At 41.7% G+C, this 14,545-nt stretch overlaps 1 protein-coding gene across 8 annotated transcripts in view; it reads left to right on the top strand.

Moving 5' to 3' along the window:
• The window catches only part of fndc3a (fibronectin type III domain containing 3A), a 333,055-nt gene extending 319,222 nt beyond the window's left edge, over positions 1–13,833 (top strand). For all 8 annotated transcript variants that reach the window (XM_038802629.1, XM_038802625.1, XM_038802621.1 and 5 more), the window contains one exon: positions 10,991–13,833. In XM_038802629.1, the coding sequence (XP_038658557.1) occupies positions 10,991–11,305 (315 nt within the window). In that variant the 3' untranslated portion in view covers positions 11,306–13,833. The remainder of the gene's footprint in view (positions 1–10,990) is intronic.
• The last annotated feature ends 712 nt before the right edge of the window (positions 13,834–14,545 follow it).

The raw sequence follows: 14,545 nt of genomic DNA, 5'->3' as shown, positions 1-14,545 counted from the left end.
TGTCTTTTCCATAAGATGTTGTTTTGATTTAATATTAATGTTAATATTCAATGTCGAGGAAGGAATTCCTTGTATCCTGGCCAATGTTTATCCTTCAACTGACATCACTGGTAATGTTTATCTTATTGCTGCTTCTGGGAACTTGTATCCAGTTTGGCGTATACCTACTGTTAGTTTCAGGAAAGGGAGGCAAAACTGAACTTTTTTTCCCCCGTCTGTCTATAAAAAGAGGTGTTTTATTTTGAAATAGACTGAGATTTTTAAAGTGACTCACAGCAAACAGAGGACTAAAGTTTATTCACACTTCAACATAAAGCAGCAAAATTTGGAGGGAGAGAACCCATAAAGCAGCCAGGGAAAGAAAGATCCCATAAAGCAGTGGGAGAAAAGGAGTTCATAAAGCAGCAGTTCAGGGAGAGAACTCATAAAACAGTGGAAGTTCGGAGAGAGAAAGCCAGGTATTTACAGATAAAATCTAAAACTGACATCACAGGAGTCTTATAAAATTGATTGGTAAGTAGAGGCCTTTCCGAACTCAACACAGAGGAGACAGATGAGTTATTATATTATGTCATAGAAGATATATTAGTGCATCTTGACCATGTGGTAAGTGCATCCTGCCGGCTGTGGGAAGTTATACAGGCCCTCGATTACTACATCTGCAGGAAGTGTCACCAGTTGCAGAAATGTGAGCTCCAGTTGCAGAACTCGAGCTGCAGCTGGAGTCACTGGTGGACCACAAGGCTGAGTATTGTGTGGATAGCACATTTATAGAAGTGGTCACACTGCAGCTAAGTAGTACACTGGCATATAGACAATAGGTGACCGCCAGAGTACTTTAAGAAATGGGCAGGTAATGCAGGAATCCCCTGAAGTTATCTTGCTTCATAACTGCTTTTCCATTTTGGATACTGGGAGCTAGGTGGTTCCTCAGAGGATTGTAGCAAGAGTCAGGTTTGTGGCAACACGGTGGCTCAGCTGCACAGTAGGAGAGGAGGAAGAGTGGAAGTGCTATAGTGGTAGCGGATCCATAGTTAGGGGAGAGGACAGGTATTTCTGCGACCGTAGACTTGACTCCAGCATGGTATGTTGCCTCCTTGGTACCAGGGCTAATGATGTTAAAGAGCAGCTGCAGGACTTTCTTTTGGGGGAGGGTGAACAGCCAGAGATTGTGGTCTACATTGGGACCAATGATGTAGGTAGGGAAAGGGATGAGGTACTGAAAGCAGTTTTTAGGAAGTTACGAAGAGAATTATCAAGCAGGTCCTTGAGCTATACCTGAGAATTGCTCCTAGTGTCACATGCTGGAGAACATAAGAATGGGAAGATTTTGGCTGGGGGATTTGTAAGAATTCTTAAAACTGGAGAAGATCAAGTTTGCTCTCAGGCGGTCGGTAGAGGAGCTCTATGTAAGGTGGAGGCTCATTTGTCGTCAATGGGGGTTGGGGGTAATAGGTATTTGGGGTACTTTAGGGGAGTAAAAGGGTAAAATTGACAGATTGTTTGAATCATGTTTATATTTGGTGATTGTGTGCGTAATTGAGTGTGTTTGGAATAAAATATATATTTTTTTAAAGAATAGGAAGATTTAGCAGTTTAACATAATCTTTATTATTGTCAAAATTAGGCATATATTAACACTGCAATGAAGTTACTGTGAAAATCCCCTAGTCACCGCACTCCAGCGCCTGTTCGGGTACACTGAGGGAGAATTCAGAATGTCCAAATTACCTAACAACACGTCTTTCAAGTCTTGAGTGGAAACTAGAGAACCAGGAGGAAACCCACGCAGACAAGGGGAGAACGTGCAGACTCCACACAGACAGTGACCCAGCGACTCAAACCTGAGACCCTGGCGCTGTGACAAAACAGTGCCAACCACTGTGCTACCATGCTGCCTGGAGAATTGAGTAGGAGGGAGGACTTTAGATTTCTGAGGCATTGGGAGAAGTTCTGGGACAAGTGAGACCTGTACAAGGGTTACACCTTAACAAGACTGGGACCAGTGTCCTCGCAGACTTGCTAGTGCTATTGGGGTGGATTTGGTAGGGGGGTGGGAACATTAAGGGAAATTCAGAGTAGGGAAGAGAAAAAATTGGCAGTGGGAAGCAAAGAAATATTAATTGTTAAGGAGAATCTATCAGCGGGTAGAATCAAGGTAAATAGAAAGCGTGGGAGAGTTTGATTGAATTAGAGTAGGCAATAGTAAGCCATTAGATGGGGTCAGAGTAGTGGAAAAAGTCATAAAGCCTAAATTAGAGTTAATGTGCATGTATCAGAACGCACAGTGTATGGTTAATAAAGTTGGTGAACTACAGGTACATGTTAACAAATGGAATTGTGATATTGCTGTAACAGAGACCTGGCTCAATGTAGGGCAGAACAGGATGTTAAATATTCCTGGGTGCAGGGTGTTAGAACAGACAGGAAAGGAAGACAAGGGAGGGGGGGGGGGGTAGTTGAATGACAGTATTGATTATATATTGCAACGCAATACTAGAGAGAGTGGATGTTCCAGAGGGGGCAAGGGCAGAATTTCTCTAGCTAAAGGTAAGGAACGAAAAGGTTGCAATAACATTGATCGGTGTAGTATATAGACCACCAACTAGTGGTAAGGATGTGGAGAAATGAATTTGCAAATTAATTATAGAGTTAATTATATAATTATAATGGGGGACTTCAATTATCCAAATATAGACTGGAATAAAAATAGTGCAAAGGTGCAAGCGAGGTGAAAGTTCTGGGATGTGTTCAGGATAACTTTCTGCAGCCGTATTTTGCCGTTCTGACAAGAGGGCAGGCACTATTGGACCTAGTTCTGGGGAACGAGTGGCCTAAATGGACCAAATAACAGTGGGAGAACAATTCGGGGACAGTAATCATTGTATCATAAGGTTCAGGTTGGCTGTGGAAAAGGGCAAGGAACAAGCCAGAGCAGGGATAAGGTGTGTGGTGGTGGCCTTATTGCAGTGGTCCTTGGGGGGTTCCTTCGGTCACGGGATCCCTGGGGGGGGGGGGGGGCAGTGGGAAAAATAACAGGTCCATGGGAGGGGGCTCCCTATTACAGGGCCCCTAAGGGGGTCTCCCTATTACAGGGGTCCTTGGGTCGGGGTCTCTCTATTACAGGGGTCCGGGGGGGAGGGGGGGGGGGCGCTGGTCTCCCAATTACAGGGGTCCTGGGGGGAGGGAGGTTTCCCAATTACAGGGGCGTTGGGGAGGGGAGGGGGGGGGAGAGGCTCCCTATAGCAGGGCTTCCGGGAGGGGGTGCGCGGTCTCCCTATTACAGGGATCTCTACGTGTGGGGAGGGGTCCCTTTGGCCGGGGAGGTCCCGGAGATTTATCCCTATTACATGAATCCCTGGAGGGGGTTACACCCTTGGCCCACCGTGAAGTCCACCATGCCAGGACCTAGCTGCTAGAGACAACAAGTGATCCCCGGCTGCAGGGATAGGGGAATCACGGAGGGTCGGAGCATAGGGCGCTGGGCCTGCTAAGTGGATGCAGTTGGGTCATTAAGACCCTTTGTATTCATTTATATGCCCTTGCTGGTGCATGGCCTGGGCCTGGAGTCCGGGGTCGCAGAATCTTGTTCAGGTCGGCATCTGGCGTCAATCCCGATTTTGTGCGCTGGCTTCCGATTCTCAGTCCCATCGGGGAACACAGTCTGCGTGTCCCAGGATGGAGAACCAGCCCAGCAGGGTATGTTGAGCGAGAAGTTATTAAAGCATTTAATATCTTAAGCAGTATTAATGGGGGCAGAGTCCAAGAGTAAGGTTGTCATTTTGAACTTGGAAAGTCACTAGTTAGGCCTCATCTGGATTACTGTGCCCAATTCTGGGCACCATACATGAGGAAGGATGTGAAGCATTGACATACTGAGGAGATTCACAAGAATAATTCCAAGTTAAAGAACTGTAGCTATGAGAATGAATTGGAGAGGTTGGGATTGTTTTCCTTGGGGACAAGAGGACAGAGAGGAGACTTGACAGAGGCATCCAAGATCCTATATAGACAGGGTAAATTGAGACTGTTCCCACTCCAGAGCATCGAGAACTAGAGGGCACAGAAACAAAATAATTGGAAAATGGAATCAAAATGAGGAGGATTTTTTTTCCCACCCGGATGTTGGTAGGAGCCAGGAATGAACTTTCTGAGAGGGTGATCATTTGATAGAGCTATTTATTTAAAAAAAGATTACTATTTGAAAATAAATAATGTGCAAGGTAACGGGAATGAGGCAGGGGAGTGGGCAAAATGCTCTTTTAGAGAGCAGTGCAGACCCTGTGGGCTCAATGGCCTCCTGCTCTGTAATAATTCTGTGATTTAAAAGCTCATATCAGTATAAGTGACAATGAATTTATCAAGTTGTTGTTAAAAACCCAACTGATCCAGTGCCCAAAGATTAGCAGGGTGGGTGGATTGGCCATGCTAAATTGCCCCTTAGTATCGAAAGATACGTAGGTTATGTGGGGTTATGGGGATAGGACAGGGGAATGGGCCTAGGTGGAATGTTCTTTCAGAGGGTTGGTGCAGACTCGATGGGCTAAATGGCCTCCTGCACTGTAGGGATTCTATGGAATGTCATTTTAGTTCACCCATCTGGCCTATATATCATTCAAGATCCATACTGAGATGGCTGACTCTTGACTGCCGTCCAAATTGACTTTACAACATATTTTGTTGTACTAAACAATAGAAGCACATTCACCACACAGGTTGCAATCGTCAAGCAAAAGATCCATCACCTCCTTGGGACAACCAGGGATGAGCATTAAATGCCAGTTTTTCCAACAAGCTGAGGGTTATCTAGTTTATCCATCATCCCTGCATGTGCTGACCCACGTTGGCTCCTTGCCTGGCAATATCTCAATGTTAAAATTCTCACCTTCACCTCCTTTTCCATCATCCCATCATTGGTGGCAGTGTCTTCATAATAATAATAATCACTTATTGTCGCAAGTCGGCTTCAATTAAGTTACTGTGAAATGCCCCTAGTCGCCAAATTCCGGCGCCTGTTCGGGGAGGCCGGTACGGAAATTGAACCCGCGCTGTTGGCCTTGTTCTGCATTACAAGCTAGCTGTTTAGCCTACTGTGCTAAACCAGCCCCATTTTCTGGAATTTACTCCCTAAATCTCTCTGCCTACATCTTTTTAAGACGCTCCTTAAAACCTGGTTCTTTGACCTGACCTAATATGTGACTAAATGTTAATTTTTGTTTGATACTTCCTTATTCATATCTTAAGTGCATTGGGCATTGTGCTATGTTAAACTGCTATATAAATGAAAGTTGTTTAATATAAACAAAACTAATACATTCACACTATTTTTGGTGTTAATGCTATTCAACTTTAAACTAGTTTGACTTGTATAATTCAAGTAAACAAAAAAATATGAATATAGCAACCACGTTCCATATTTTACATTCTCTAGTTAATTTACCAGTTTAAATAGAAATGTTTATTATATTTACCATTAAGATTCAGACTCCATAGCGATATGTCTCTTATTCAGAGGTGCACATCTCAACTGGACCTTCAGCATATTACAGTGTGAACTGCACTTTTGATGTGTTCTAAGGACTATAAAAGGAAGAATGTGCATATAGTCACTTTGTCCTAAAGAGTTTAATAGCTAACGGTAACAGATGGGAAATATATGTGGGATGATTTTGAAGTGCAGCCATTGTTGTAATGTAGGAAACAAGGCAGCTAATTTGCCCATAGAAAGGTTCCACAAGCAGCAAATTGATGTTGATTGAGAGACAAATATTGGCCAGAACACGCAGGGAGAACTTTCCTGTTAGTCTTCAAAATATTGCCACATCCACTTGAAAGAGCAAGTGGGGTCTCTGATGAACATCTCATCCAAAAGGCAACTTCCCCAGCATTGCAGGACTTCCTCAGTATTATAATTGCGTGTTAACCTGGATGATGTGCTAATGTTGGATTTGAACCCACAACCTTCTGATTGGCATGGGGGGTGGGGGGGGAGCGAATGAAGTTTTGTCCTTCATTGCTAGAGGGTTGGAGTTTAAGACTAAAGAGGTTATGCTGCAGCTGTATAAGGTGTTAGTGAGACCACACCTGGAGTATTGGGTTTTGGTCTCCTTACCTGAGAAAGGACGTACTGGCACTGGAGGGTGTGCAGAGGACATTCATTAGGTTAATCCCAGAGTTGAGGGGGTTGGATTACGAGGAGAGGTTGAGTAGACTGGGACTGTACTCGCTGGAATTTAGAAGGATGAGGGGGGATCTTGTAGAAACATAAAATTATGAAGGGAATAGATAGGATAGATGTGGGCAGGTTGTTTCTACTGGCGAGTGAAAGCAGAACTAAGGGGCATAGCCTCAAAATAAGGGGAAGTAGATTTAGGACTGAGTTTAGGAGGAACTTCTTCACGCAAAGGGTTTTGAATATATGGAATTCCCTGCCCAGTTGAGCTTCATTAAATGTTTTCAAGACAAAGATAGATAGTTTTTTGAGGTGTAAAGGGTTATGGTGTCCGGGCAGGAAAGTGGAGCCGAGTCCACAAAAGATCAGCCATGATCTTTGGCGGAGCAGGCTCGAAGGGCCAGGTGGCCTACTCCTGCTCCTAGTTCTTATGTTCTTCTGAAAAAGTGCCTCTATTGAGCCATAGCTAACAGCCCAACATCTAAATGTTTATCCTCATGCTAAAACTCCAATATATAACCATACATTGTTGATCCTGTAAGGAATATTATTAATGGAATGACAAGATGCTATATCTGTAGTCATTTTTTCAAAATGGAATTGGCTGATTTCAGACCTGGTTTCAATTAACGTTGTAAATTAGTTGAAATTGAATCTCTCATCTTGGTCAACAGCTGCTTTATCCGTCCGTGCACTGTCACTTCTTGCTGCTTCTCCATGTGTGATTTTATTTCCCAGCAGCTACCATACAGAAGTGTCCAAAATGTCTTTGCCTTTGTGAAGCTGCAAACTTTTTTAAAATCCAGCAATCCTGATGTGGCAGTGTGCCGGTTGAGTGACAGGAAGATCTTATCTCAGACCTACAAAAAACTGTGGAATGGAGTGTGAACCCCAAACTACATCAAGAACTCTGCTTTGTGGCAATATCTTTTATTCACTTTGCAACTAAAATGACAACAACATTATATATATTGTGAGATGACAGCAACAAAACATTTTTCAAAATGCTGCATTTGTTTAAAATTTAATGTTTGTTTAAGATTTGTACCAATCTTGGAAAAATGACTAAACCACCAATGATGTAAAACCAACTCCAATCTAAAAAGATAACCTGATTTCCTGCAGGAGAAAACACTGAGGCCATGGTTACTAGTGTTTCTAGTATGTTCACACTGTGTTTGATATGTTTATTTTGTATCTATTCAAATGCAGAATCTTAGATAAGCATTTTCCTGTGCCTCATAGAAAACATCTTGCTGTAATTTTATTTCAGTACTGTAGAACAGTAATAACCAGTGAGCTGTGAATTTGTATATATGCACTTTGTTTAAAGATACCATGCACTTTTGTAATTTTGCCCTGCTGATTTTCAATTCGTGAAGTTATATGACTATTGAAATGTACAAGTATTTTTCAGAGGGACATAGTGTATGTTTGAAGTTTGAGTCATGATGCAACTTCATGGCATGCAGTGCCATGAGGTTGTAGAGTGCAACTTCTGCCCATAATGTTTCAAAATTCTATTTTCCATTTTAGGTTATCAAATGTACTAAGAGAGAGAACAGTATAAAGCATCATTGAAACCCAGTTTCAATCATGGTAACTGGATATAAAGTAGATTGGCAGTCACCTACCAACTATTACAAATGATATATAGTGTGGGCAGTGCAAACATACAGTGGAAAAAACAGCTAGGAGGTGTGGTTGATTATGTTCAATAATTGACATTACATTGCTCAGAAAGTTGGTTCAGAACTAAAACCCAAAGAAAAGATGAGTCAGATAATCTTGACCTTTTGTTTGGTTTGAAGTGTTGTGAATGATGTTTGTCTTTCAAGGGAGAGATGCGAAAGCTTTCTTCCAGTGGGTGACAAGTTGTGAATATCGTGCTGTTCTGCATCTGTGAACAGGCCATCACTAGTTTGTTTCAATTTTAAATTCTTTTAAAATTTCCAATTAAGGGGCAATTTAGCATGGTCAATCAACCTACCTTACACATCTTTGGGGGTAAGACCATTACAGACACTGGAAAAATGTACAAACATCACACTGACAGTGACCTGGGGCCAGGATTGAACCCGGGTACTTGGTGCCGTGAGGCAGCAGTGCTAACCACTGAGCCTTTGTGCTGCCCGTTTGTTTCAACTTTTAATTCCTTTGTGTACTATGGGCAGCACTTGCTGCCATCCTTGACACACTGTGATTTAGGTTCTGCCATGGTGCTATTGGGTTAAATTTTATGAGTATGGGGAGGAGGCCAGCTGTCTATTGGCTCAATAGTTGAGGTGACAGGTAGCCGCACGAGAGATAGCCCTGGTTAAGGACGAGGGGAATGGGCTGGTGACTGCTCCGGACAAAATTAATGGTGCACTTGAGGCATTCTTTTAGGGGCTGTATATGTCGGAGGGACGGAGATGAATCAATTTTTTGGATGGACTGCACTTCCTGGTGATGGAGAGGGTGAGGCGACAGGGCTGGAGGAGATTATGGAGTGTATCAGTTCCATGCAATTGGGGAAGGCACCCCCGGGCTGATGGGTTTCCCGGTACAATTTTACAAAGTTGGCAGCATTATGTTGTGTTATTCACCCTGGAGTAACACGGACTGCAACTGGATGCAGTTGTACTTGAAAGTAGACACCAAACTTTGATGTTAGTTCAATATGCTTTATTTAACTTGTTGAGCAGTGCACACAGTTCGCTGTGGGTTGACACTCTACTAATCTAAGTGTGCTCACTATAACTAACTAGACCAGACCAGCTCTGAGCCACGTGTAGAAGGTGCTAACTGATATATACACCCTGACTGTCACTACAGTTGTCACCAGTGGAAAGAGGCAGAGTGCTGATGCCTCGTGTGTTTTATAGTGGGAGACGACCCTCTAGTGTTCTGCGTGGTGATTGGTTGTGTTCTGTCCTATGTGTTGATTGGCTGTACTGGGTGTCTGTCACTGCCTGTCTGTATCTGATTATGTGCATGAGTGCATATCATGACACATTACTCATGCCACATTTATTGGGGATGTTCAATGACTCTCTGTCATGGGGGCGCTGCCAGCCACGTTGGCACAGGCATCGATATCCTGAAGAAGGATAAGGATCCTGTGGAGTGTGGGTCTTATAAGCCTATCTCTTTACTGAATACTGATGCAAAGGTTTTTACTAATGTTCCGCTGAAGCACCTGGAGAGTTTCATAGAATTTACAGTGCAGAAGGAGGCCATTCGGCCCATCGAGTCTGCACCGGCTCCTGGAAAGAGCACCCTACCCAAGGTCAACACCTCCACCCTATCCCCACAACCCAGTAACCCCACCCAACACTAAGGGCGATTTTGGACACTAAGGGCAATTTATCATGGCCAATCCACCTAACCTGCACATCTTTGGACTGTGGGAGGAAACCGGAGCACCCGGAGGAAACCCACGCACACACGGGGAGGATGTGCAGACTCCACACAGAGTGACCCAGCGGGGAATCGAACCTGGGACCCTGGAGCTGTGAAGCGATTGTGCTATCCACAATGCTACCGTGCTGCTCATGGTCATGTCCCCATCTCGGAGGAAGGTGCCTGAAGTTATCTCCATGGATGCAGAGAAGGCTTTCAGTCAGGTGGAGTGGAGGTTGTTTGCCAGATGTGATTTCTGAGAACCAGACTGGATTTGTTAAGGACCGACAGTCGTCGGCCAATATCAGGCCACTCTTTGACTGGCCTGATATTGGTGATGGTCATGTCCCCATCTCGGAGGAAGGTGCCTGAAGTTATCTCCATGGATGCAGAGAAGGCTTTCAGTCAGGTGGAGTGGAGGTACCTCTTCGAGGTTCTTGGATCATTTGTATTTCGGCCATCGTTTATCTCCTGGGTGACACTCATATATAATGCTCTCACTGCGAGTGTCCAGACTAACTTGGTGAACTCGGTATTTCCAGCTGTACAAGGGCACAAGACAGCCATGCCTGTTGTCGCCTTTGTTGTCCGTGCTAGCATTGCACATGGATCATTGAATGAGTGGAGAGTTATTGAGAGGGGATAAGGAACATAGGGTGTCGCTGTATGCGGAAGACCTGTTGTTGCTTAGGGCCTCGGCATTGTTAGGGGACTTGGCAGAATTTCTGAGACTGGAGAAAATTTAATTTGCCATTAGGAGGTCAGGTTTTACTCCAGATGGAAGTCGTTCATCACTTTCTTCAAAGCTCTGTTTGTGGCCAGCAATTAGTAGGAGGGAAGGGAATTAAATTTAGTTTTATATAAAGTGTACTTGACATTAAATATTCCAATGCTTCATTGCATCAGGTTGCAGATTATCATAAACACTGAACATTTTCACAGAATTGCTTTCAAACAAATTCAAAGCACAGATGGCAGGATTCCTGTCTTCCAACTTTATGGTTCTAAGTCTGAATCCCACATCACCCTGTCACCCTGGATTGCCTGTCAATGAATGAGTTTGATCAATTCTCAGCCACTCTATGTAGCATCTTATGATGAATTGACATTCCAACTTTGTGTGGTAGAACAGTGACATGGCTGACCAGAATGGAGAAATACCTCAAATCATCCATTTATACAGATAACAACAAAGACCCTGCTTGTTTCCTGCTGCTGGGTAAAGGAGAACTACATGGAGAAAACTTTCTCTCCCAGCTCAGGGTGGATTGGGAGTGTATGTATCATGCCATCACAATTAAAGGCAAAAAGCTGGATAGACCAGTGGATCTTTTCCGTGCAGCCAGTTTCACATGCATGTTTTAAATTCCTTAATTCTATTGATAAGGCAGTAATAGTTTGATCATTTTACTTAGGTGCATGTTTTTTTTTCAGATTTATAAAGGTCCAGAAACCACATTCCAAGTTTCAAACCTCCAGTTAAACTGTGAATATCGATTTCGAGTGTGTGCCATTCGCCAGTGCCAAGACACTCAAGGGTTTCACGATCTGATGGGCCCTTATAGTGCTCCTGTAATATTGTACTCTCAGAGGAATGAAACACCAGCCAGCAACAGCAAAGACACAACAGAAGTCACAAAGTCAACACAATCATTAAGTGATGAGCAGTGTGCTGCCCTCATCCTTGCATTGTTTGCTGTAGTCTCCATTTTGATTGCTTTCATTGTTCAATACTTTGTTATCGAATAAGAAAAGTTTAGTGTTTCAATGTCTCTTTGCCAAGTATTACTTGTGTTGTAATATCAAATTATTGTAGTTAATTATGCTTTTAAACTGATGGTGATATATCCAGTCGTGCATAGGGGCCCTTTGCCGACATCTCGGCTATTGTTGCTTCCCTTAATTCATGCTTGTTACTGAAAGGCTAACCGTGTACAGAATGCATTCCATCAGAGATGTGACTTTTGTACCAGAAGTGACATCTGGATAAGTCCAGTGGCACTTTGCAAACGACCCCTTTAAGCAGCTTTTATGAGTGTTGAAATGGCATGTGTAAAATTAAAGCATTGTATCAGAGCTTGTTTTTTTTTTAAATAAGCGTTACAATGAGGGATCATGGAAGGAAGAGAAAATTGGTGCACTTTAGTGCAGTTTATTAAATATACTGCAATAATAAAAATTGGGGGTATTAAATTCTGTGTAGCAAGTCAGGTAAAATGCGTAACAGTTGCAAGTAGTGAACCCAAACTGTGAAACTTTGAATCTTTAGTAGTTGTGCAATTCCTACCTCTTCGAAAAATGTAGCCTAAAAATTGAAGAGGGCCACTTTGTACTAAATTGCCAGTAAGCATGACAGAATATGATTGTGTGGATAGAAATGTAATACAGTTGAATATTGCAGTGCCAGGGTCTTTCTCGCACTGAAACAAACTAAAATGTTTGCAAACTTACATAATTAATGCAGTGCTGCCCCCCACACGAGGTGTTATGGATCTTTTTATTCACTGCTTCACAGATTGTATCTCAGGCACTTTAATTTTAGCAGCTTTTTATAAGCAAAGAAATGCATCACATTTGAAAATCACTATTAAGAATTCAGTTAAATGCATATCAAATTTAACAATTATTTCACAGGCCCACATGAGGTAAAACCTAATCCACAAGTGTGCACCACTGATGCATTATAAAAAGAACACTAATAGCATTGTACATCTCAAGAACATCAAAGCTTTGTTTCGCAAGTGACACCAGAAAGAAAATAGTGGCTCTACTGCATTGTTGATTTGTATTTGAAAGAATTCCAGACACTGGTTTTGTATTTGAGTACTTTGCAGTTGTTGTGAGCCACAATTGTCTTCTGGAGCTGTGCACCATTGGATGTGGCCTGTTGATCTTTCAATAATTCTTGTTAGTACCTTAAAAACGTTCCCCTTAATTGCACATTACATCTGAATTGATTCTGTTGGTATTCTCTGGATATGTTAGAATATAATTTGTCCATCAATTATTATTTTACTCATTTATTACAATTCATTTTATTTTATTATGTTGAAATTAGTCTCTTATTTATTACAATTATAGTCATAAGATGATAGTTTACTAACACTTTTCGTAGTTATATTGTCAGTTACGTTGTGCTGCAAATCACTTTGTTTTTCTTATGTGCCACTTTATTTGAAGGAGGGAATGGGTAATATAAAAGTTTGATAATTACTCACAAACCCTGTTCAAAGGGAACTTTTTGCTTTGTAAAGGATGTTTACATTTCCCTCATTCTTTTTAAGTTGAGTAATGTGTGAACAATGTGTTGCACTTCAATGTTAGCGAGTATCACCCAAAGAAAGTGTACTGTACATCTCAGTTTGGATGATTGCAAACACTTGAGAGTTTTCTGACTAATTCTTTCCCCTGCCAGCCACCACCACCACCACTAAACCGGCTAAAATGCTTATGGTTTTGTTTTTTTTCTTTAAACAGATCTGTTTGGCAACCAGAGAAAAACTGAAACAAATTGGCAGAGGCACCATTTGTCTTTCTAAGCTTCCTTTGGCTACATTTTAGTCAAAAATCAAATATCCTTAACATATAATCCCTTTAAAGCTACAGCCTTAATTACAGTTATGTACTTGCTGAAATGATTTGCTTCAGTGGGATTCTTTTTCAATAGACCCACACACAACCTAATATGATAGGTGATTTCTGCCATACCACTATCTTTTTTAAATATGTGAAGTGTATTGGCCAACTGGATTCTGTAAAAGGATGTATGTATCTGATTTTTGATGGCACAATTTCACTGCCAGTGTGGGCTCAATTTTAAAATGGTCTCCTGAATTTGTTGTTGCTGAAAAGCTGGAAGAATTTATTTTGACAGTCAAAATTCAAATCCATTCCTATTTTTGATAGTTGCATCTGATCAGTCATTTATAAACGGAATTGTATTTTCCATAGCCTCTCATTGCAGTTTTCTGTATTGAGGGGCAATGGTTTTTAAATGTAACTAAGCTTCACAGTTACCTCATTGATTGTACATTCCAAAACTATTGAAACTTTTGGACTATTCCAAATATACAACATATCACTTGTATTATGTCAGACTTAGTACTGATGATGTAACATGTTTAAATCTTAAATATGTATCTTTAAATCCAACCTGTAACTCAATAGTTAATACATAAAACAAAATCCATGCAAAATAAAAAATGCATGATTCTTTGCACTGTACTGTTTCTTTGGTAAACTGACCATTGACCTAGGAATTAAAGGCTTCAACTTGATTTCATTAAGCTTTTGTTTAATTTTAAGCTGCTCAATTGCAGGAATTGAGCTGGATGTCCACCGTTGTTCACGACCCGCTAGCTCTCTCTGAAGTGTCGAGGCTTTCAAAATAATGTTTTACAAATCGTTGCAAGAATAATAAGTGTAAAAACTTGGGGCCAGTTGCAGTTTTCTAGGTGGCACTGAGGCCTTTCAAATCAAGCTCTTGTTGGTTTTCCCTTAATTAAGGGTGTTGTATCCCTAGGTTCTATTCCCGTATCCCTAGGTTCTATTACCATTATCCGAAGAAGGAAATGGTCAGGAAAAGAATATGCACTGCTACCCTATTCACTATTCAGATAAGTGGCCAGAATACTAATCCTGATGCTGCATCAGTATTGATTACAGTGCAAGGGAGGTATCGTCAAACAAATATGCCTGTTCTCATGTTCAAATGCACAATTCTATTATGTTCTATGGACAACATGAATTGTTTATCATAAAATTAATATTTCCATATAAACCGTAATATTTTCTTGATCAATTGGAAAGTTCTAATCTGAAGGCTTTTTTAGATTAGATACCTTATTGGGTTGACAAACTAAAGAATGGATTGCTTCAGATGAGGTAATGAAAGGATTTCATTCCATTTATTTTGTACTCCCTGAAAGGATGAGAGGATTTTACTTCACTCTGGATTCAACCAATCAAACAAGCTTGTGAATGGGCAAG

The sequence above is a fragment of the Scyliorhinus canicula genome, chromosome 7, assembly GCF_902713615.1.
Source record: "Scyliorhinus canicula chromosome 7, sScyCan1.1, whole genome shotgun sequence".
Taxonomy (NCBI): Eukaryota; Metazoa; Chordata; class Chondrichthyes; order Carcharhiniformes; family Scyliorhinidae; genus Scyliorhinus; species Scyliorhinus canicula.
This window is presented reverse-complemented; position numbering and strand designations above follow the sequence as displayed.